This window comes from Corvus hawaiiensis, chromosome 2 (genome assembly GCF_020740725.1).
Source record: "Corvus hawaiiensis isolate bCorHaw1 chromosome 2, bCorHaw1.pri.cur, whole genome shotgun sequence".
Lineage (NCBI taxonomy): Eukaryota > Metazoa > Chordata > Aves > Passeriformes > Corvidae > Corvus > Corvus hawaiiensis.
In genome coordinates, this window is record NC_063214.1 from 48291597 (window position 1) to 48314465 (window position 22869).

The 22869-nt window shown below is 43.2% G+C and overlaps 2 protein-coding genes across 4 annotated transcripts in view; both read left to right on the forward strand.

Annotated features, from left to right (window-relative positions):
• Positions 1-3841, forward strand: part of IFT88 (intraflagellar transport 88) — a 45645-nt gene extending 41804 nt beyond the window's left edge. For all 3 annotated transcript variants that reach the window (XM_048294816.1, XM_048294819.1, XM_048294818.1), the window contains 2 exons: positions 2101-2196; positions 2863-3841. In XM_048294816.1, the coding sequence (XP_048150773.1) occupies positions 2101-2196; positions 2863-2984 (218 nt within the window). In that variant the 3' untranslated portion in view covers positions 2985-3841. The remainder of the gene's footprint in view (positions 1-2100; positions 2197-2862) is intronic.
• Positions 3842-11191: 7350 nt separating this feature from the next.
• Positions 11192-22555, forward strand: IL17D (interleukin 17D). The gene is made up of 3 exons (XM_048294827.1): positions 11192-11440; positions 11546-11856; positions 20585-22555. Exons 1-3 carry the CDS (start codon positions 11426-11428, stop codon positions 20898-20900), a joined length of 642 nt encoding a protein of 213 aa, XP_048150784.1. The 5' UTR covers positions 11192-11425; the 3' UTR covers positions 20901-22555.
• Positions 22556-22869: the final 314 nt, after the last annotated feature.

Here is a 22869-nt window from a genome sequence, read left to right on the forward strand (position 1 = left end):
GGAGCAGAAAGGGCAGGGTGCTCCTTCCTGTGGTAGGGTGGGTCTAGATTGACAAGTTCAGAGTAAATGAAAGGGCTTCACATTTTGGACTTACTGCCTCATTCCCTTCTTGGATGTAGCCCTAATAAAACTTAAGGGTCCTAGAATGTCCAAGGAAGCCTTTGTTTTCAACTGTATTTTTTTAGGGCAGGGAGAGATGCAGGTAACTGGTGGGTATCATGTTGATCCCACTCAGTTTGGTTTGTCTAACATCCTTTTCTTCCTTCCTTCAGTTAATATAAAGTCTTTCACCTTCCTCTGGTAGTAGTGCTGACACCCATGTATTTTCCTCCTTCACAACTGAAAACATTTGGTATGCCATCTTCCTCCTCTTTTATTTTCATTACATCCAGTTCTTCCTTTCTGGGACCAACCAATTAAACCTGTGGAGTTTCTTTGACTAGTTCAGTCTTCCCCTAGTGTAGTTGGCTGTATTGTTCCTGTCTTTGCATCTCTTTACTGCTCCTTACAACTTTATTTATCATCTTAAAAATGACTTGTTTTCCATTATGCAAGACTGTGCCTACTTCTATCCTGCTCTTTTTCATGTTGATTATTTTGTATTTTCCTCAAAACATTTTCATCCACACCATCTTTGAAGCCCAGCTCTCACCTCCTTGTTGCACAGGCCTCTCCAGAGCCCACTGAAATCAAGGGGAGGCCCTTCTGTAGTTTCACAGCCCTTTGGTTGAGTTCCTCTCCAGGAAAACCCATTGTTTTTTCCCCATTTCTTCAAATCTGTTAAGTATTCACTTCTTTCATGAAGCCTGTCAGTGAGAAGTGGGAGTTCCCTAGGGAAGTGGATGTACATTAAAATACAGTTTCCTTGCTTTGAAATTTCAACTGTAATCTGTGTCTTGTGAAGTTATTATTTTAATAATAAGTTTGTTATGTGACTGTTTGTTATGTGACTGTATGTATTAGATCTTTCTTGGAGCAGAGACATTGTCTTCCAGTTTAGGGCTGAGCAAACAGAAGTCTGCAGTAGTATTTATAGAGAAATAAAGGTTTGTCATCTTTGTAGAAGTTTGGGGGCTTTTTTTGTTTGGGTTTTTTTTTTTCTTTTAATTACAACAATATCTGTTAAAATAACACTTACAGTAAATAAGACAATGGAAATGTGTTGCCAAGTCCACACTTTATAATTAATGTTTGCTGAATGAAACCCATCTTTCCTCCTTACAGATGGAAGACTTTTAATACCCACATTGTTTGTTGTTGTAAATGAACATGTCTCTATTTGGCTGTACGTCCCACCTTGTAAATAGACCAAGTCAAACTCAAAATGTTTTCTCCTAGGAGAAAAAATATTGCATAAAAATTTGTTGTAGCAGATGAGACTGAAAGCTTGCCATGAACGTGAAAAAGAGATTCAGAGGTGAACAGAACATTTAAAGTGTCTGGAATACTGCTGTGGCAAGAGAATGTTAATCTGATGTTGTCTGCGCAGGAGGCAGCCCTTGGAGCTGACACATTCCTTGGGGCCCTGCTGCAAACTGAGCTGCCAGCGCAGTGTTTACAGCGAGGTGCAGGACCAGGATGGTCTGTACACATGAGCTGTGCCTGCCTGCCACGCAGACAGCACATGGCAAATATGCTCTTCTAATTAAAAGCAAACCTAGTGTTGAATTTAACCTTGACAGTATTGAGCAGGTGGATCACACTCGTGTATTGGTAAGCACACAAACGTAGGAAATGTCCTGTGTACATTGTGGCAGTGTTTATATTTATCATGCTTATTTTAACTCCAAAATGTGACTGTAATTTATAAGCAACTGAAATGTCAGCATTCGAAGCAGAAATATTTTAATGTGTTTACTCCAAAGTAACACGGCTGTGTGCATTTTTTAAAAAACATTAACACACACATGCTTGGACACAGTGTCCACTGTGTTTTAAAGACCACTATTACAAATGAGTACTGTATCTGTCATGAAAGGATGGTTTCATCCAAGTCTAGTTTGACAGATAGTAGTAGCTGAATTGATGTTGTTCTTGTATCATGGTTTCACAGAACATAACACTATGTTATTTGTCTTCTTTTTTTTTCCTGTTCCCCAGATAGTGGTGGTACCAAAGGGGAAAGACTGAGTGCCAAACTAAAAGCTCTGCCTGCAACAAGTGAACCCTATGAAAGTAGCAACAGTAAAGAAATAGGCAAGTGGACATCTTATCCCTTTTTTACTTTCATGGTCCTCAGAGAAAGGAGAAGTAAGGAGAGAGGAAAAAAAAGTTATTGGAAGAGTATATAAAATTAGATAATTGGGGAAACATTTTCCTCATGAAAATGAGGCTTTAGCGTCATTGTTCAGAGCTCACTATAAAGTAATTGTAAATATTAAGAAATGTGGCCCGTGTTAATAGTCCTTTCGATATCTGTCTGCTGCATCCTTTAAGTCAGTTCTGCAGTCGTTAAGTTCTTCAGTAAGACTGAATGTTCAGAGGGGTTTAAAAACCCAAATCCATGTGGAATGTGGTACTTCCTAAAAACCCATATCTTAAACAAGTCATCAGTCTTGCTGTTTCTTGCACTTTTCCAAAGTTTTTTTCTTACTGTAGTATCATAAGAGAAATTTATTTAAAAAAAAAAAGCCTTCCATCAGTAGAACTCAAGAACTTTGCTTCTGTGCCCTGCCTCAGTTCCTGAATGCAGTGTTTTTGTTCTCCTTCAGCGTTCATATGCTCTTTCTGGTCTGCATTTCAAAGACACAGATGTGTAGTGCTAAATCCTAATCTCGTATTTGATTTTGTATGTTTAAAACAAGCTAATGTTAAAGCTAAAATAGTTTGTAACTGTTTCACATGTATTTATTTAAACCCTAGATGCCTCCTATTCAGATCCACTTGGCCCACAACCAGAAAGACCAAAAACAGCAGCAAGAAAAAGAACAGAGGAGGATGAGTTTGCTGATGAAGAACTAGGAGAGGATCTGCTTCCAGAATAGCATGTGGGGCGCTCATCACTTTTTTAATCCTTGTAAAAGTTTTAGCTGAAAAACTTTTCATTCATGATAATTTTGTAGTGGATTTTTATAAACTCTTCGTGAAATACTTTGAACATGTGGTACCTTATGTTACAAACATGGATTTGTAATTGCAAAAAAAATAATGGTGAGGTTATTTTACTGATGCATAAGATCTACACTACTCAAACACACTGCAAGCTGTATCAAATGTGTAAAGCTTTTGCTTTCAGAGATAAATGCGATGATAATATGAAACAGAGAAGCCTCTAAAATTTCATCTTTCAATGCAAAATACCTCGAAGCAATGCTTGTAAGGTTGAAAATCCCACATCCTTCATCCAAAGCCAGAATTTATTTAAGTTCTGTGAACTGACCTTCTGAAAATGTTGGGTATGACCTTGGTCTTCCTTAAGGTCCTAATTCAGCAAATCACTTCGCACTGATACCAAAGAAAGCATCTTAATTTTAGTCTAAGTTTAGATGAACTAGGACCATTTTTCAGTCTCTTGGCAATGTCCTTATTTTTGTTTTTTTTTATTTTGAGTGGTCAGAATTTTCAGGATTTCACCCTGGTTTGTTCAGAATCGCTAATTAGGCTGCAGCTTTTGAGTCTTATGTTGGAGATTGTGGCACCAACCACACAGTGGTAGTTTTCTACAGCCTAAGCTGAGTATGGGCAAAGAAGTTAGTTACAGAAATCACCATTTTGCTTATGAACTGAACAAGTTTGATCTGAAGTTACTGAGACATTAAATTCCTGTAGCAGGAATCACTTTAGGGAGATGAAAAATACTAGTCAGGTGTTCAGAATTTCCTAATAAATACTTGCAAAACTAGTTCACTGAGGTGGCTTGTTTTTGAAACTCAGGCATGAGTTTGGTTTGATAGTTAGACTTTGGGTATTGCACTTTGAAATGCAAGGATTCAGTCTTCTAAAATTTTCAGTGCTCCTTCTCAGTGGTGGTGCTCAGACTGTTTCCCAGCCAGTGACACTGGAGAGGTCTCTTCGTATCTTCATGAAATGTTTTTCTAGGTTTTAAAAACACTGCCCCGTTTCGTAGGACTTCTGCAAGTGGTTGGAAGCGTCCTGTGGGTTTTATGGCACAGCTAATGAGCTGCTTTGTGTGTAGCATGCTTCCCATGGCACTGGAGCAGTGCTCCCTCTCGGACTGCACCGCTTCCACCTCATGGTACGAGCAGAGCGCGTTCAGTGCGGTTTATGGAGCACCCCAAGGGACTCTTCAAGGACCAAAGACACAGTAAGCTCTGGGGCCTGATCCTTCTAAGGGGTGGGGAAAAGAGCATGAGAAGGAAGTGGATGGCAGATGCCTTATTTCTGCAAGTCTTTCTCTTGCCTGCTCCTCAGTCCTGCTGTATCTCCTGCTCTGGTCATAGAATGACATATTCCTGGATGTCATGGTAGTTCCTACTGTCAGGCTTAGTCTTGGAAGACCTAAACCACCAGGATGTGATGGGCCAGGCAGGAGGGAGCATTTTCAGCTACAGACTGCAGTGGCATGAGGTATCTGGGTTAATCACAGTAAGAGAAAATATTTGGGACCATGGCAGGGAGTGTAGATAAACCTATGAAACAGTGCAGAAGAGAAGACAGGCGAGATACTGTCATGGTCTTCTAAGACAGACATTGGAGTAGACTGCAGTGGGTTGACCCTGACTGGATGCCTGGCACCCACTGAAGCCTCTCTGTCACTCCCCTCTGCAGCTGGGCAGGGGAAAGAAAATATAACAAAGAGTTCATGGGTTGAGATAAGGACAGAGAGAGATCACTCACCAAATTCCATCATGGGCAAAGCAGGTTCGAATTAGAGATATTAGTTGAATTTATTGCTAATAAAATCAGAGCAGGATAATGAGGAGTAAAATTAACCTTCAAAACAGCTTCCCACCACCCCTCCCTTCTGCCCGGCTCTTCTTCCTTCCACAGTGGCTCAGGAAGACAGGGAATGGGGGTTATTGTCAATTCATCACCTGTTGTTTCTACCATTGCTCAGGGAGATGAGTTGTTCCCCTGTTGCACTGTGGGGTCCCCCCCATGGGAGACAGTTCTCCATGAACTTCTCCAGTGTGAGTCCATCTCACTAGCAACAGTCCCCCTCAAACTGCTGCAGTGTGGGCCACTCTTCCATGGGGTGCAGTCCTTCAAGGACAGGCTGCTCCAGCCTGGGCTCCTCTCCCCAGGGGCCTCCCACAGGGTCACAGACATCCACCTGCTCTGGCGCAGATTTCTGCACCCCTGTGGAACTTCTGGGGCTGCAGGGGCGCAGCTGCTTCATCACAGTCTGCACCAGGGGCTGCAGAGGAATCTCAGCTCCGGTGCCTGGGGCAGCTGCTCCCTCTCCTTCTCCATTAACCTTGGGATCTGCAGGGCTGTCCCTCTCACATGTTCTCACCCTGCTCGTCTCTGGTTGCAATTACATCTGTGCAGTAACTTTTTAAAAATTTTTCTTAAATATGTTATCTCAGAGGCTTTACCATCATTTTTAATAAGCACAGCCTTAATCATCAGCACATCTGTCATGGAGCCGCCTGGCATTGGTTCTGCTGGACATGGGGGAAGCGTCTGGGAGCTTTGCACAGAAGCCACCCCTGTAGCCCCCCACTACCATAGCTTGGCTATGCAAACCCATTACAGCATCTAATCAAACACTGCAACCAGATAGGCATGTCCATGATAAAATGGTATGAAGTACCAATAACTTGGGATACAGTCCACAACTTGGTCTGTAGAAGCACTCCTGCGGACATCAGAGAGATTGTGATCAGCAGCAGTTTCTTGGTTTGGTTTGCCCAGATGCAGAACTGTACATTGTGTAGAATTCTGTGAATTACAAACAATTGCACTTTTGTTCCAGCCCTGCACAAACTCACAGGCACTTCTGGAACATGTTGTTTCCTATGTACAGACTCCCAGGGACTTCTGGAACATGCTGATTCCTATAGCATGAGGATCTGATTATATAATGCTCTGGGTTATGATGTATTTGCATGTTATTTCGCAAGCACAGTTGAGCTTGTTCTGAACTGACAGAATGCCATGTGATCCAGCTCCAACACTGGAGTAATGAGTCCTGCTGACGGTCAAATGATGTAGCCCAGGTTCATCCACTTCACAACCACTCACTATGGCTGCATCTCTACTCAAACTGCGATGTTGCCAGGGCAAGCCCAGAGCAGAGGAGGGGATGTGTAACCAGCTGTTCTGTAGGACCGGTAGCACAGTAGTGCACAGTAGTACAGTTTTGTACCATGACAATTCATCTCCCAGACCATTGCCTTGCAGGATCCAAAGGTAAGCCTGGGCCAGGAACCATTCTTTGGAAGGGGCTTCAGGGCATCATCCTTCTTTGGTGCAAGATATTCTGTGTGAGGGAACACAAGACTCAAGGACTGGACTCAAGACTGGAGAGTGATCCCTGATGGAGATTAATACAACTGGAATCTGTTGAGAAAGAAGCTGCATGCATGTCCAAAGTGCTGTGTCACCATGTTGTTGGAAGGCCTCAGGCTGTCAGGCGGTGAACAAACCTGCACAATTCAGGCAGCTCAGGTCTCCAAGGAAGTGTGGCCAGGCCAGTGGAATGCTTGTCTAAAATAGTTACCTGGGTTATATGGGATTATTGTGCTATGTTGATGTGATGTCCCCAACCCTGTCCTTGGCTGGCATTTAGCTCAGGTGCAGTGAGTTGTGTTCCCTGCTGCCATGTAGGATGCCCTTGGTCCTGCGATAGGTCTTAGAAATCACAAAAGTGGAAACACTGAAAAAGCTAAATGATTCTATCTACATCCAAGAAATTCAAGCAGAATTTTTTTGTCAGTCTTGGTTGCACAAAAAACAGACTCCATCTCCAGAAACCACACACTGCAGGTATGTGCTTCCAGCAGCATTTAAACCCTGATCTTGTGTTTATCATTCTGAAATTAGTAGATCAATCATTTAAGATTTCTGCTGGGTTTTTTTTTTGATGTTAGAAGAGCAGCAGTATTAAACTTAGGAAAATGCTAATCCCCTCAAGAAACTGACTCATGAGGTATTTTAGCTTCTATTGTCATGAAAAGATGTATTATACAATATTAAACAATCCTCAGTTGACCTCTTAGACTTGAGATCTTCCTCAGGATGTGCTGGATTTAGTTATATACAAAGTTACCTTTCTCTTTACATGTATGAAAAACATCTCTTTGTACAGTAGCCAAATATAAATGACTACTTGAGTAGTATTTTATTTATTTCTGAACAAGCCTATCTGTACAGCATCAAAGCATTCTTAATCATGTATTTCATCTTTTTCTCTGAACATCCTTCACTACAGATTACATGACACTACTTTTGAAACAAAGGTATTCTAGAGTAAAACAGGAATTGAAAACTGTACAAAGATATAGTTCATAAATCAGAATGGTTTGGGTTGGAAGTGACCTTAAAGATCATCCAGTTCCAAGCCTCCTGTTGTGGGCAGGGACACCTTCCACTAGACCAGGTTGCTTCAAGCCACATCCAACCTAACCTTGAACCCTTCCAGGGATGGGGCATCCAAAATCTCCCTGGGCAACCCCAACTGCCTCACCTGTCCTCACTGGAGAGGTGCACCATCCCTCTGATAGCCTTTGTGGCCATCTCTGGGCTTGCTCCAACAGCTCCATGTCCTCCCTGTGCTGGGACCCCAGAGCTGGATGCAGCCCTGCAGGTGGGGTCTCACCAGAGCAGAGCAGAGGGGCAGAATCCCCTCCCTGGCCCTGCTGCCCACACTGCTTTGGATGCAGCGCAGGACACCTCTGGCTCTCTGGGCTGTGAGGGCACATGGCTGGGTCATGTTACATTTATTTCAAGCAATACCACCAAGACTTTCTCCTCAGGGTTGCTCTCAATCTATTCTCTACCCAGCCTGTATTTGTGCTTGGAATTGCCAATAAACAGTTTTATGATAAAGGGCTGTTTCTCTTGGTTCCTCTGCAAGAGTAATACAAGATCATAAGAAATTAATCTAATTTGCTACACTTTGGTTATTCCTGATGTCAAGGACACAGATGCTCAACTTTTTGGTAAAAGGGTTATTTTTAACCTGCTTGCTCCTCAGTTTCCACCTTTGCAAAATGAAGTCCTTTGAAGAGTCTCCACTTCTCAAGAATTCACTTTTGCAAAGCTAAATTGCCTAACAACTGTAAAATATGCTGAGATCCTGCTGTAGAAGATGCCATGTCATGGAAGCTGCAAAGTGATATTACAAGGCTTATGACTGCAGGGACGATGAACAGGAACAGAAGCATTTGGGTGACAGGTTATCTGCAAACAGAATGTGAGGGAGAAGGACGTCTTCAGGGAGTAATTTAATTCTCTCTCTGAAGATTTATACCTGCTGGGGATGCCAGCTAATGTTTGTTGCACCCAACAATACGAGTTGTTCATCTTGAAGATCTGTATGATGGTTTTTAAAACCTTTTTCACATTGGTATTTCAGATAGAGATAGGATCTCATTAATGTTGTAGCAGGATGGGAATAAGCATTTGGAATATGCCACTGTAGGGCAATTCTGCCACTGTTGTGACAAGCACATTACTGTGGTATCTTTCCTAATGCTTGTCACAATAATGTGATTTATTTGTGTGTGAACCATAGTATCTGAAACCAGCTGTCATGCCAGAGCAGCTATGGAAGAGAACAATCCCAACCAGAAAATGTCCTGACAACACTGCTCACTGGGGATTAATGTGTTTGGGAAGGGCAACATTCGTACATTTACTGTCAGGTTTTCACCATCATTCAAATGGTTCTGAAACAATTTTCCAAATTATCATAATGGTCTGATGATAACGTATTTGAATGGGATTTTTTTCTCCTGCTATGACTACATTTTTCTCCAGCTGTTGGTAACAACGCAAGGTTGAAGACACAAACCTGGTGTGGTTTTCGTTAAACACGTTTGTGTTTAACATCACATGAAATGCTCTCTGGTGGAAACAGGTGCAGAAAATGTTTCGTATTTATATGAACTCACTAAAAGTGTCTGTCTTGTTCTTGCACATCTTAGTTTTCTTTGGAACATCCTGACTTCCTCATAGCAGGGATTTGTGGAACTGAACTTATTAGCTGACACTGATCGCTGTGATGGTAATCTCAGGAGAGAGGTTATATATAAATATTGAATGACAATCCCCAGAAAGAACATTTAGAATATTATGTACAAGTGAAAGACATACTTCTCAATTCATTGACTGAAATAGCATATATTACATCAAATTCAGGACAGATTTCATATTACTAAATATTTTTTCAATATTTCATTTGTATAGATGTTTTAAATCTGCCTCAAATTCTAAGAAAACTCTAAATTAATACCAATGACAATTATACTGGTTAGTATTTCTTAAAGTCATGGAAGAACCTAAGTTGCCAAAGTGTATTAGTGAACATTTTCTGATTCAGATGTCTCTAGGGTAGACTATGCCACGAGAACTCGCATAGCACTTACTTCCTGTGTAATGGAATCTCATTTGCTGCCCTTCTGTGGTTCTTATTAGTTGAATCAATGTGATTTTTTGTAAGAAAATACAATGCAACTAATGTACAGAATTAGAATATTGCCTAGATAAGACACAAAGCCTTAAATTTAGTGGCAATTTAATGTCTGTGCCATTGTTTTTTCTTCATCTGCTTTGATTTTTTGAAGCAGAACTCTCCCAGAAATACCGATGCATATAAAGGAAGTGCATAAAACTCCTATTTTGCAAAGCCAAGTGTGTCATCCTCATGCTACTCAGGAAGCAGAAATTTCTCAATATTTTGTCTTAGGAACAGTAATATAAATGGCAATTGTTTATGGTGACAAACATTTGCCATGTTGCCACATATACCACTCCAAGGTGGTGAAGTAACACAAGGCCAGGTGCATGGTCAGGGGTTAGACTGGGCTAAATGGACAACCTTTGTCTCAGTCTGTCGCCTGAGGATACCACTGCAAAGGGGTTTTTAATTCAATTTAAAACTTTCCTTCCTCAGAGCTGAAATCTGATTCAAATTCCACACAGTTAAAGGTCAGGATACTGCTAATAAGTGATAACTGTGATGCATATGGCACCAAAATCACTAAAAATCATAGTTAGACTTAACTCTATGACTTTTCAGAAACCACAAAATCAAGTCCCTTCATCACATTATGAATGCCAGACCACTCTGCTTCAATTCCAGCCTGTTTGGTGATGTCTTGTACTTCTGTGGTACCAAGCTGGGGTTTCTCAGTCCTTGTATGATTCATGATCCCATTTTCCCTTATTCCTAATTAGTATTTTCATATTTAACTATCCTTATCCTAAATGCCTCAAGAGATGTGCAGGACTTCATCAGCACACATGAAATACTTGATTCGAGTGATGAATTCTGAGGTCTGTTTGTAATGCACACCATTTCAGTGGATCACATCTTTTATGACCCAGAGTACTACAGATGCTTATTTTCGTGGGTTGTGCCAGAGACCATGAAACACATCATGTGTTTTTAGGAGATACAGAATACAGATACAGGATAGATGGAGAAGCCATTAGAGGTGAGACTCACCTCAACGTCCTTTAGGTATGTACCATGCAAATTTCTCGTCTTCTGAAGCGGCTTCTCTTGCAGTCAGCAGAGTGACACCGCCGTGGGTGTCCACCCCGGGCCCCCTCCGCCGGAGGAGCGGGTGGATCAGGCTCCAAGCGGCCTCACGGTCGCCTGCCCCAGGCTTCATGCTGGACATCAACCACCTCGGTTCCTGCTGGAGAAACGACACAGCTGGATGGAGAAACACGCTAGAGGTGCTGCCTGGAGTCGGGCAAGTGGGAAATCCCAAATCCCTACGAGGGACAGTGCCAATGGCCCTAAAATGACTGCGAGAGTCCGGGCTAGAGTAGTCCCTTCCCCAGCTGTAAATCCCCACGTTTTTTCACATCAGCCTTGACACTTCGGCTACGACCGGGCCAAATCCCCCTGGCTCTGCCTCAATCTCGAGCCCTGGCCCAGAGGGTGCCGAGCGTCCCGGCGGGGTTGAGGACAGCCCGGCTCCTGCCGGTGCCGCCGGTTCGGTGGGAGGGAGCGCGGGGCTTGCGGGGAGCACTGGGCCGGTGGCTCGGGGGGGTGCCCGCGGCAGGGCCCCGGGGCGGGCTAGCGGCAGGAGCCCGCCTGTGCCCGCGGGGTGTCCCTGGGGCTGCGGGCAGCGCTGGGTGCGGGACCGGCCCGCGCCCGGCGCCGAGCGCTCGCCGCCTCCGTGAGCGCCGGCGAACATGTTCCTGGCAGGCGAGGCCAAGGGAGATGCAGTGAGGCGCAGGGCACTTTTCCAACAGCTCCTCCGCCGGGAGAGCCAGTGGCACGGCGCGGCGCCGCAGCCCGCCGCTCTCCCCAGCTCCCTCGAGGAGAATCAGCCCGGCCGCCATGCAGCGAGGCAGGGTAAGAGGCTGCGGACCGGGGGCCGGGGGCTGCGGTGCCGGGCGGTGCCGGGCGGGAGCGGTGTCCCCGGTGTCCCCATCCCCGCTGACGGCGGCGTCGTTGCAGGTGCGGGCGGCGCTGGCGGCGCTGCTGGCGCTGCTCTGCGCGGCGCTGCTCCCGCTCCGCCCGGAGGCCGCCAGGGCGCCCAAGCAGCGGCCGGCGCGGACCCGGAGCTGCGGCGAGCGGCCCGAGGAGCTGCTGGAGCAGCTGTATGGGCGGCTGGCGGCGGGCATGCTCAGCGCCTTCCACCACACCCTGCAGCCCGAGCCGCCGGGCCGCCAGCACAACGCCAGCTGCCCCGCCGGGGCACGGCCGCCCGCGGACAAGAAGGTCCGGCTCCCCGTCAATCTGCGCAGCGCATCGCCCTGGGCATACAGGTGACTCCGGCGCCGGGGAAAGGGGGGTGCGGCCGTCTCAGGGGGTCCCGGCAAGCTGAAGGGAGCCGAGGCGGTGTCCCGGTGCGGGACCGGCAGCGCCGGGCTCCGCCGGCTTTCCCGCGCAGTGACCGGGGCGGCTCGGGAGGCGAGGGGTGGCCGCGGCACCGGGCAGCAGCCTGCAGGAAAGGTGCTTAAGCACACGTCTAAGTAGGCGATGTAAGGTAATTGTGTAAAAACAGCTTACGTGAGGAATATGTTTAATGGGCAAAAAGAGAAATGAATGAGGTGGAGCAAGCCGTGAGATGGAGCTCAAACCCACATCCACACCCACCCGGGAGCACAGACCACCCTCAAAAAGTCACTTGGGCAAATTGTCATATGTGAAGTTCACTCAGAGGACCCTCAGCAAAGGACCGCCACCAAAGAAGCACCTCCTGACTCTGCAGCAGCCACAGAAGGGCTCAGATGCTTTGCCAAAATGTGACTCCAGATGCTCCGCGGTTTCTAAAATACATCAGGGTACAGTCCGTGTTCAGGTCACCTACCAACAGAGCCGTATCTTCACCTACCAAACACTCCAAAGGGCTTGGTGTCCAGTTTGCTGTAGGAGCGTAGGCAAGGAATGAGTACAGCAATATTCTGCACCTGTGTTTTCAACCTGTGCTTTGCAAACCTTCTTCCCCTGAGGCGGAACAGGGGCTGACAGACTATTTTTAAGGGGGCATAAAAACAACTAAGTAAAGTAAATTTGTTGTGAGGCTGGTTAATACACAAAACAAGGGCCTGCATTTCTATAGGAAGCTCTGGAAAAGCTTGGAAACCACTGATCTAATACACTAAACCCAGTGTGTGATCACATTCTCAGAAGACTGTGAAGTCTTCTGGTGGTTTGAATAAGACAGCTTTCTGTAAAGGACTGCAGACAACAGGAAGCTAAAATGTGCAAACTTAAAAGGAACTGACTTTCTTGCTACTTTTTATACATTATCCTTGGTATATACTTTGATGCATTTCCTGTGTATTCAGCAAACAGTTATCTCCTTGTTAGTGCTCTCCAACAAATATTTATTTTATGGCATGGGTTTTGCCTGCTTTTAGTGTAAGAAGTAATCCTACTGAGAGAAAGACGGTTTATTTGCTCAGTAAGCCCTTCATAAGCAAAGTATTTTTAGCAATACATTTTCTCTAAGCACACTGAGGATTTTTAAGCTACCTAAGAGTGCACAAAGTAAATAAATACCATGAACGAAACACCTCCTATTCGGCTCAGGTATTTTTTACAGTGGTTTTGCAAAGTACTAGTGCTATCAGAAAATTGTTCCTCTGGTTTGAAAACAGTGCCCTCCATCCTTACATCTTGTTGGGCAGGTATTTATTTTCAGTTGGAGCTCTGTGTAGGCTTACTTCTTAACAGAGAACCAGCTGCTCTTTAGGGGCTGGATTACAAAAGGTTTATTAAGAAGCTGTAAATCCACTGTACTTTTCATCAAAATGTTTTCAAGACAGACCACTAACCATTCACATACAAGTAACTTGATGACATCTCCAAGCTAGGAATTTTAAAAGATAGTGGAAAAAAGTATTACACCATTAAAAGCAAAATCTAAAATTATATTCAGAGGGAAAAATGTTTTCTGTAGGGTAAAGAGGCCTAAGTACACCATCTAGTTAACAGATCTCATTTACAGATTTTTTTGTGATTGCATTTTTACTGTATCATTAGTGTGTAATGAGACAGCAACAGATATCTCAAAATGTGTAATTAAAGTGTAAAGTATAAGATTGCTAACGTGCATTAGCTATTACCACCTGCTATCTCATAGATTTTGAAGCCAGATGTGAAAATTCGTTTCTGTGGTCTTCAGCTGGGTACCCAGGAAGCTCCTTAATGCTATTAGATCTACTCCATATCTTTGAGAAGAGCACACAGCTCTCCTTTAAAGACTGCAAGTAATGTCCCATTATGCTTTGTCAATGGTTAACCAATTTCACTTATACAATCCCAATTTCTTCTCCATCGCTGGAGTGTTAATCTGAAAAGCCGCACACAGATCTCTTCCGTATTACAGCACTTTCTTGACAAGCCTACTTGCATTTAATCCTTTTCCCTCATAAATTGCTCCCCTACACAGATTCATTGCTGTCTCCTGAACTGCCTTCTGAATCACCAAAGTTGTTCTAGTGGTGAAGGCTCATAAATAAATTTACTGTTGGCAGACCCCTCTTGTATGCGCTGATAGGACGCTGCTCAAAGGCTGAACTTGACAACTTGAAATTTGCATCAAGTTGCCTGTCCTGTTCCAGCATCTCACAGACATCCTGCTCTCTGACTTATTTTCTGCACCTAAAGACTTACAGTGCAATTCATTTCTGCTCTGTGCATAAAGACTCTTTTTTCTTTTTGACCTGCATTTTAATGCCTGAGATACCTCATGCTGTTTCTCTGTCTTCATTGGTGTTACAGCAGTTCCCATTGTTACCATCTGCAGATTTCATTAACATACTGTTTATACTCCCTATTCCAGGTCATTAATAATAAAGATATTAAGTCTGGCTCTACTTACCTTCCCCTGAATATCTCCCCAGGAACCTGGTCCCAGCTGTTTAATGCTGCTGCTTGTAATTCTTCTGTTCACATGACTGTTCAGTGCAAGTCAACTGGAATTTTTTCATATCAGCATTTATGAGAAAGAATCAAATATATTACTTAGAGAACTGTGTATAACGTTGACCCTACTGCATCACCTGTATCCCAAACCTGTCATTCTGTTTAAGTGTGTAAGAATTAGGTTTGACTGGCTCAAAGCTCAGATAATCCTTGTGTGGCTTCTTTGCTTATCTTTATTCTGTGCTTACTGTTTATTTTCCATTACTTGGTATTTTAATTTGGTTATACAAAAATCATGACTTACATCACTTTTGGCTTGCTACAACCCAGAGATACAGGAGTAGTACATGGATTGCACCACAGATCCATTTGGTCCCCAACCCTACTGCTAGCAGCAACCAACAGGTGGTATTTAAGGCAGAAGTTAGGGGAAAAATACTAGTTTGTGGATCTGATACTGAAATTCCATCCTGATGGCCACAGGAGATCTGTATATAATTCAGGGCACAGAGTTTAATCACGCGAATCACTCTTTGCTCTGCAGAGCTATAAAGAGACAGCAGAGTTCCCTGAAGTCAGCTGAGCACGCTGGATTTGCTCAGCACTTCAGGAAGTTGGGCTACAAATTACCCAGCTTTTTTAAAAAATAGAGCCGGCAGCAGAAGTTCTGCCGTGAAATCGTCCTTCCATGAAATCATCAGGCTGACTGTGTGCCAGCTTGTGACATCTATCCAGGGGTTGCTCATCCTTTTAGCAGTATTACATGGCAATCAATGAAATCCAGAGAGCCTGCTTGTACAAGGAGGTTCTGGCAAGGGCCACTTGGCTACTGCTATGGTTCAGAGTTGCTTAGCAAGAATTAATGATATGGGTGGACCTGCAGACGCTGCCGACATCACAGGATGGGGGCTCTTGTTAACATTTACAGAAGCCACAATCATGGTGATCATTAGCAGTGCAAGCACAGCTCCAGAGATGCACAGACAAGTTGCTCATGGACAAGAGCCATTATAAAAAGGATTAATTTTAAATGTCTTCCTAAACATTTGTGGGGTCTGATCATAAAACTCAGAGCAATGGTGGAAAAATCTGATCCCCCTTGTTGTAAAGTATTTGAACCTTGATAGTATGCCCTAGCCAAACAATTTTTAGTTATTTTTACCAGAGCCCTCAGAGTAGGACCAGGCTGGAATTACCCTCACCGGCTTCACCTGGCCTTTCCACCTTCAGCTGCAGCCCATCAGCCCCAAGAGGGTTTTTAAGCTCCAGTCTGAAGGTTGGAGGGGAGAGGGGGGATAGGTTTATATGTGTTTCCTGTCCTTTGCTGTTTTGTTGTTTGGATTTCCTGGATTAACTTGGCTGCTGATCACTGGATGGGTTTTTTTGCTGTCATCATCTTGATGCTGCTTGCCTGGATCAGGAGCCTCACCTGTTAGAGCCCTCAGGAATTCATCAAGGACTGAGAGGTAAACTGTGCTGAACTGGGAAAGAAGAAGCTGAAAAACTAAATACCAAGAAATAGATGAAAAAGGACTGTGCTGCACTAGATTAAAACCAATCATATTATCAGAAAAGTATGTGTGAAGCTCATCGAACAAAATAGAGAAACCAATCTCAAGCAATGTGAGATCTCATGCACAGCAGCTGCAAAATGTATATGTATGTATTATGTAAAAGTTGTAAAATGTATAAGTAGAGTAGTATGTAAAAGTAGGTAGAAGGTATAAGTTGTAAAATGTGTAAGTACTGCATTAGGTAGACGTTGTAAAAGGTGTAAGTAAGATGTATAGGTAGTGTGATATGTGGAAGTTATAGAATGTGTAAGTAAGTGAACTGTATAAGTAGGGTATGATGTCAAAGTTGTGAGATGTGTGAGTGGAGTGTACTTTAAACAACAAGAAGCTTCTGCGTAATCATGTTGATTCGTTGATCAGAAGGCGTGAGTTCCTGCACCCACTGAAGTCAGCAGCACTTTTACAGGTAGTGCTGATTTGTGATTCCATTCATGGTGCTGCAGAGCACAGATGACTTTCATTAACCAGCTGTATATATCAGCTCTGTTTTTATTTTCTGATGTCCAAGGCTATAGTAACAACCAGAGAATTTGAAAACACTTCTGTGTCAGTTTAGCAAAATTTCTTTGTGTGCGTTCAGGAAGTCTTTCATGTTTCTGAACTTCCAAATCCCATTGCATTTGTTCCTGCCTCTGGGCCCTAATCCTGCATCTACTAAGGGTTAATTTACAGAGATTTAACTTTTATTGTCAGTGTTACTCTGATGATGTTAGCCAGTCCCTGTCTTAAACATTGCCCAGCTTGTTTTTTCTGTTTTTCAAAAATCTGTTTCAGTTTATAAGCATCCTTGGTTTAGTGCTCATTTACATAAAATCTTAATAACGGTAATACAGGCAAGTCATTTTTTCACTGGTAAAAGCCAAGCTGTCTGCAATGTGTTTGAAGGAAGTCATACAAGAGGACTTTCCTTCAAATAATACTCCAGTGATTTTCTAGAAGCTTATCCAAGACATTTTCCAGGATTTAGCATTACCATGTGGCATGGTGTGCATGTCCCAAAGATGCTGCCAAGAGAAAGAATACAAGGGGATGCAGAGCTGCCATCCTTTTTAGTTGAGCACGTTTGTGTAACTCTTCAGAAAATCAGTTAGCACTGGGCTATTTTTGTGGAAGCACTGTGCTACCTATAGTACTAATACCTATGTTGCTGCCTGTATATAAAATAAACTAACCATAATGTGAACAAAAGAACACCTGCTATAGGGAAAGAAATGTCTTGGCAAGGGAGAAAAAAAGCTGTTAGCTCTTAATCTTGTAAGTATTTCAGAGTGCAAAGGAAGGGGATGATGATCTGCTTATTAGACTCCTGATAACATCCAGCTGTTAGCCCAGTGCTAACAGTGATTTTTCTGACGAGTCGGCTGCCTGCCCTAGCACAGCATCTGACCCCGTGGAATCAGAAGCTTGGAAATTATGAAGTGACAATGTTATTAAAAATACTACATATAAAAGCAGCAGTACAGGAGAAGGCAAATTAAGTCTCTGCAAGACTTTTACTTCTGACAGAAAGTTTTCTCTTGAGTTTCCAGGCTCAGTACGTAAATGGCAGGAAGTTTGCTTTTCACTGGGAGCTCTCTAAGCACTCGTAGGGTCATAAGGAAAAGCAGCCGAGTCACACTTCATTAGCAGTTCCAGTTCAGCACAAACCTGCTTCTTGTTCCAGCAGATGGGAATAGAGCAGACCAGCACAGCTCACTGCTCCTGTCACTTGGGAGCCAGGAGCGCTGGAGAGGCAGAGTTAGCTTTACACAGTGGTGACCCGAGTTCACCGGACAAGGGCAATCGTCATGAAAGTGTCTGGGCTGTCTGGTCTGCAGCAGTGGCCACAGCAAACGACACGAGGCTGCAGGGGACACTTGAGTACCAGTGAAAAGTTGCACTTCTCTGGTTCTCCACTGCTCTTCCCAGCTCCATCCATCTCTTGGGTGTGTTTTTCACTACATGTAGGAAAGACATAGCGAGAACTTGGAGCATACCTGGTTAGTTAACCTGATCAAACATGTTTACTCTCTTCCAGGAGAAGATGTTAAAACGTGGCTTGTAGTGGTTGGAGTAATGGAGAGGAATCAAACTATAGCAGCTGAGGCAGTGGTCATTTTCTGTGCAGTGTGATTATGCTCAGTTCAGGTGAACACAAGGAAGCAGGTCCAACTGCATTTATCCAGCTAAATGCTGGATGTTACTCTTGTTTGTTAGTGGTTCAGACCCAAGCAGGTCTGGATTGCCTAGAAAGACACAAATGAAGTTTTATTTATATGGCTTTTCTGAACAGGCTGGAGCTGAAGATGCAGATCCTTGTATATGGCTCTAAATTTTAGTGACATTTGAGTTAAGGTATTAATTTCAGGAGGTATTACTTAGAGGCTTCAGCCTTGAAGTTCTGGTCTGGATGCAAAACCACATCTATATTTTGAATCCATCATTAAGTCTGGATTCTCTGATTCCTTCCAGTCCTCACATAATGTATTGACATTGAACTTAGTAATATAAGAGATTTTTTCCTTTGGAAAGTAGAAAACCATGCCACAACCACACCATCTTTCAAAAAACCCACACCACTAATACCTGACTTTTTCCACGTGGGAATTTGGAGAGATGGTTGTAGACCATGATTCCAGTAACAGTGTTCTCCTGTCATGAGTGAAACCTCTCATGTGTGCATGCAGAAGCATGTTCATGCTTTCCAGTAACATCATGAACCAGGTGCTAGAGATAATACAGTGGAGGAAATACCAATGACTTGACACATGGTGTGTTTAACAATCCACCACTGAAATTACTCACACTTGAGTTTGAAATGGCAATGTATCACGTAGAAAGGCCTGTGTTCCGCTTTCTTCCCTTCTGCTGCCCACCAGACATTTTATTTCACACTGGTGTGAGATCCTGTAACATGAAGGTATTTCCTGGGGAAAGTAAGCAAGTATAAATGGGACAGAGGAGTATTGCAAAAAATATCTGCAACATCACAGATGTCTGGCTATAAGAGAACTGGTCAGATTTTCCCATGAGGAAAACAAATTCTTTAAATTTTATATAATGGTCATTATATATATATTAAAAAGTCTGTTTTCCTTGATGACAGGATAATCAAGTTTGTGCTTGGCAAAAGCTGTCATTCCAGATTTCCTTTAACTGGATAAACTGGTGATACTTCTGAAAAGGGCAGCTCCCTTCTGTCCCCACCTACAGCTGTTTGTTCACTCTGCCTTGCTGGTGTAGAGCTCTGTGTACATGTGTGGCAAAACAGCTGACACACCAAACCCCAGCTTTTGATGGAGTTACTCCTCAGTTGAATGAATTCCTGGATCAATCCTGTGACCAGAAAAACATCAGTGTCAACCCAGGGGTGGGTGTGAGAGAGAGAACCAGGCTGCCTGCTCTCACGAGGACAGATTTTGTTGACTAGCAGTCACCGCTTGAGGCAGACTTCTGTCTCTTCCAAACCTGAAACCTCCTCCCATCTCAGAGATGGCCTGAAGAGATAAAAGGTGAACACTTCAATACCCAAGGAAGTGCTGCCAACCCTGGGAAACACAATTTAGAAATTGCTTTAAATCTATTAAGATCACTTTAAGATCTATTAAGAGCTCCCACCTGGAGGACTGCATCCAGCCCTGGGACCCCAACACAAGAAGGATATGGACCGGTTGGAGTGAGTCCAGGGGAGGCCATGAAGATGTTCAAAGGGATGGAGTACCTCTCCTAAGAAGACAGGCTGAGCCTTGCAGTATCAGTAAAGGGGGCCTACAAGAGAGCTGGAGAAGAACTCTTCAAAAGGACATGGAGTGATAGGACAAGGAATAATGGCTTTAAACTAGAAGAGGGCAGATATTGGGAAGTATTAGGAAGTGAGGGTGGTGAGACACTGGCACAGGTTGCCCGGAGAAGCTGTGGATACGCCATCCCAGGAAGTTACAGTTTATCTCAGTGTGGGAATGAAAATGTTGCTATTATCTGGTTAGAGGAAGATACAGTAGACATGAATTAGAAAAAGCAATGCAGAGTTCTGCTTTCAAGGGGAAAGGTGCTCTTATGACCCCAAGTATACTAGGGAGCAAAACCTATTGCAGAAATAATAGTACAATTCAATTCTACTTAAATTACTAAATTTTAAAACATCATGTCATGGCTTCAACAATAATAATGTTAACAAGGATTTGTACCAATTTTTGAAGAACTCAAGGCAGATAAAAAGTCTAGAAATGCCCAGGTGTCCTTTTTAAGGCTCTGTTTACCCATTCAGTCCAAAACACAAAACTCATTCTGTTTAAACCCTTGAATCTCACAATTCAGAAAGCCAGACACTTCATACTTCCATGTGCACTGTAGGACCTAATCAGTTCTGTAAGCTGTTCGTGTTTTCTTCTTTACACTTTACAAATTAGAAGCCAGACAGCAAGAGCTACAGCTATTTTTCCTGGTAAAGATGACAAAAACATGATATAATTATTATAATGATATAATAATATATAAGATTATATAATTTCAGATGAATAACCCTGTTTTTAGAGGTACTAATGAATCTTTATTTGCTGCTCTCTAGAATTTCCTATGATCCCATGAGATACCCTAAATACATTCCTGAAGCCTACTGCCTGTGCAAAGGCTGCCTGATGGGGATCTTTGGCGAGGAGAGCTTCCACTTCCGCAGCACCCCGGTGTTCATGCCCACGGTCATCCTGCGCCGCACGCCCGCCTGTGCCGGGGGCCGCTATGTCTACACCGAGGATTACATCACCATCCCTGTGGGCTGCACCTGCGTACCTGAGCAGGAAAAGGAGGCAGAGAGTGTAAATTCCAGCATAGATAAACAAGAAGTGAAGTTGCTGGTGAGCCAGAACAAGCCCTCATCAGAATGAAGAATGAGATGATGATGGCCTCACATCATCATCTCACCACCTCAGGAAACTGCACTGCAGCAGCAAACACACTCACTTGCCCTCTTTTTCTGCTTACAGTTATTTCAGATACAAGATGGAAAGTCCAGTCACTTAGATCATTAGAGATGGCAGTTCATTCAACTTCTTTAGTTCATTCATGTAAACTTGTTTAGTTCATTACTCCAAACTCCTTTTTTTTCCCCCTTAGAGCAGAACATTTTATCTTTACTTATTCACAGTAAATTTTAGAAGATGATGCAACTGTAAGACATGGTAGCTATTACTATAGCAGGCTACTGGTTGTAGGTATTTTTAAGGAATCTCTTATACTCTACTTTTAAGTACAGTTATATAAAAAACACATAGCTGCTGTACATGTGACATATGAGCAGTTAAAAGGATAATTTCTCAGGCTGGGAGAGCTTCCCTTTATACTGCATAAACTCCAAGCTTTACCTCTGAGCTGTTACCTCTTTTGCTAATTTATACACTATAGCAAGGAAACTTTTGCTGAGTTAGTCATTCATGAAGCAATATTCTATTTGCTTGCTATTTTTAAGCTTGCCAAATTGCTAAGGGTACAAAGGTGTTGACGAAAAAACATGCTAGAATATTGTAAAAATGCAGTGGACTTTCTTGATGTGGACTAAGTCTAATTATACAGAAAATATCAATTTGAAAAAAAACACAGTTTGGGTCCCAAGAATTCTGTATTTGATTTCATCCATCACTGACTGCTTAACTTTCTTGTGATAAAACTGTGTTCCATGCAGCTGAAAGGTGAAAGCCTTTTTCATTTTAGGAGAGGAGATTCCCCATTAAAAAGTAAGTACCAAGGATAGGCTTCACTTCAGGTGTGCTGCAGGTGAGTAAGCAGGCTAGGTCTTAACTTCCTCATGCTACAAGAGGTCATTGATTTGAGTCCCAGCTAATCCAAACTTGTTAAATCCAACTGATTTTTACCATTACTGTTACTCATTTCTCCTTATGCTACATGTAACAGACAATCACCTGCAAAAGCTGCTGGTCTGTGGATGTGCAGCCTTCCATCTGTGCAGCCTACTGCTGATGGAACTTGATGGCAGGCCCTCACCAGAAACCCTGGATACACAAAAACTTGCATTTCCAGAACACGTGACTAGGGTTGACTCAGCCTAGTGAATGAGAATCAGGAATGACCAGGCATGCCTTGCGAAGCATAATTCCTCAAAGGGCCACACTTGCCAAAATGGATAAACATCTGAATGCCTAGCAGAGAATCTCTTTTACAGCTGAAAGATTGTGACTGCAATATCTTTACAGGATAAACATCATATGCAGCAATGTATCTGCTACATCATGAATCTCAAAATTGGCCTTAATTCACAGCAGAGAAAGCCCCTATGCTACACAAACACACTCTTCTTTGGAGTGTTGGATGAAGAATGGAAAGACTGTGAGCTAATCACAACAAGTTAAAGGGAGAATGAAAGTTGTATGACAACTCCATCTCTTGGTGCATAATTACTGACTTTGCTCTCTCTGCCTCAGTCTAGCATAACAGTATTTTTACACTGCAATCTGTAACTTCTTACAAAGCCTAAAATAACTTTAAGAACTCCAGAAACGAATAAAAGATTCCCATCACAATGTCAGATTGAAGTTTGTAGCTGTGTTTTTTGTGCAGATGCTTTTCCTCAATTCTCTTTGTCTTTAGATATGTGTTTCCTCAGATTGTGATGCTTCTGTCTCAAGGGGATCTGCAAAAGTGAGTTCAAGGACGGTCATAAAATGTTTATACTACTCAGAGAACAGCTAATTGCCTGGCTGCTGCCAGCAATTATAGGTAGTTACCTGTTCCCCAGAGAATGTAAATACTTGCAGCTCTTTTCCTTCCTCCTAATGTGGAGGAACTTCTCACCCTCAGGGCACAGGGAAATGGTAATCAAAGGGGCTCAAAAGGGAGGCT

What these genes read in the sequence shown, in the direction of transcription:
- IL17D (XM_048294827.1), top strand. An exon ending in GCATCGCCCTGGGCATACAG is followed by an intron (nt 11,857 to 20,584) that starts GTGACTCCGGCG and finishes GCTGCTCTCTAG; the next exon opens with AATTTCCTATGATCCCATGA.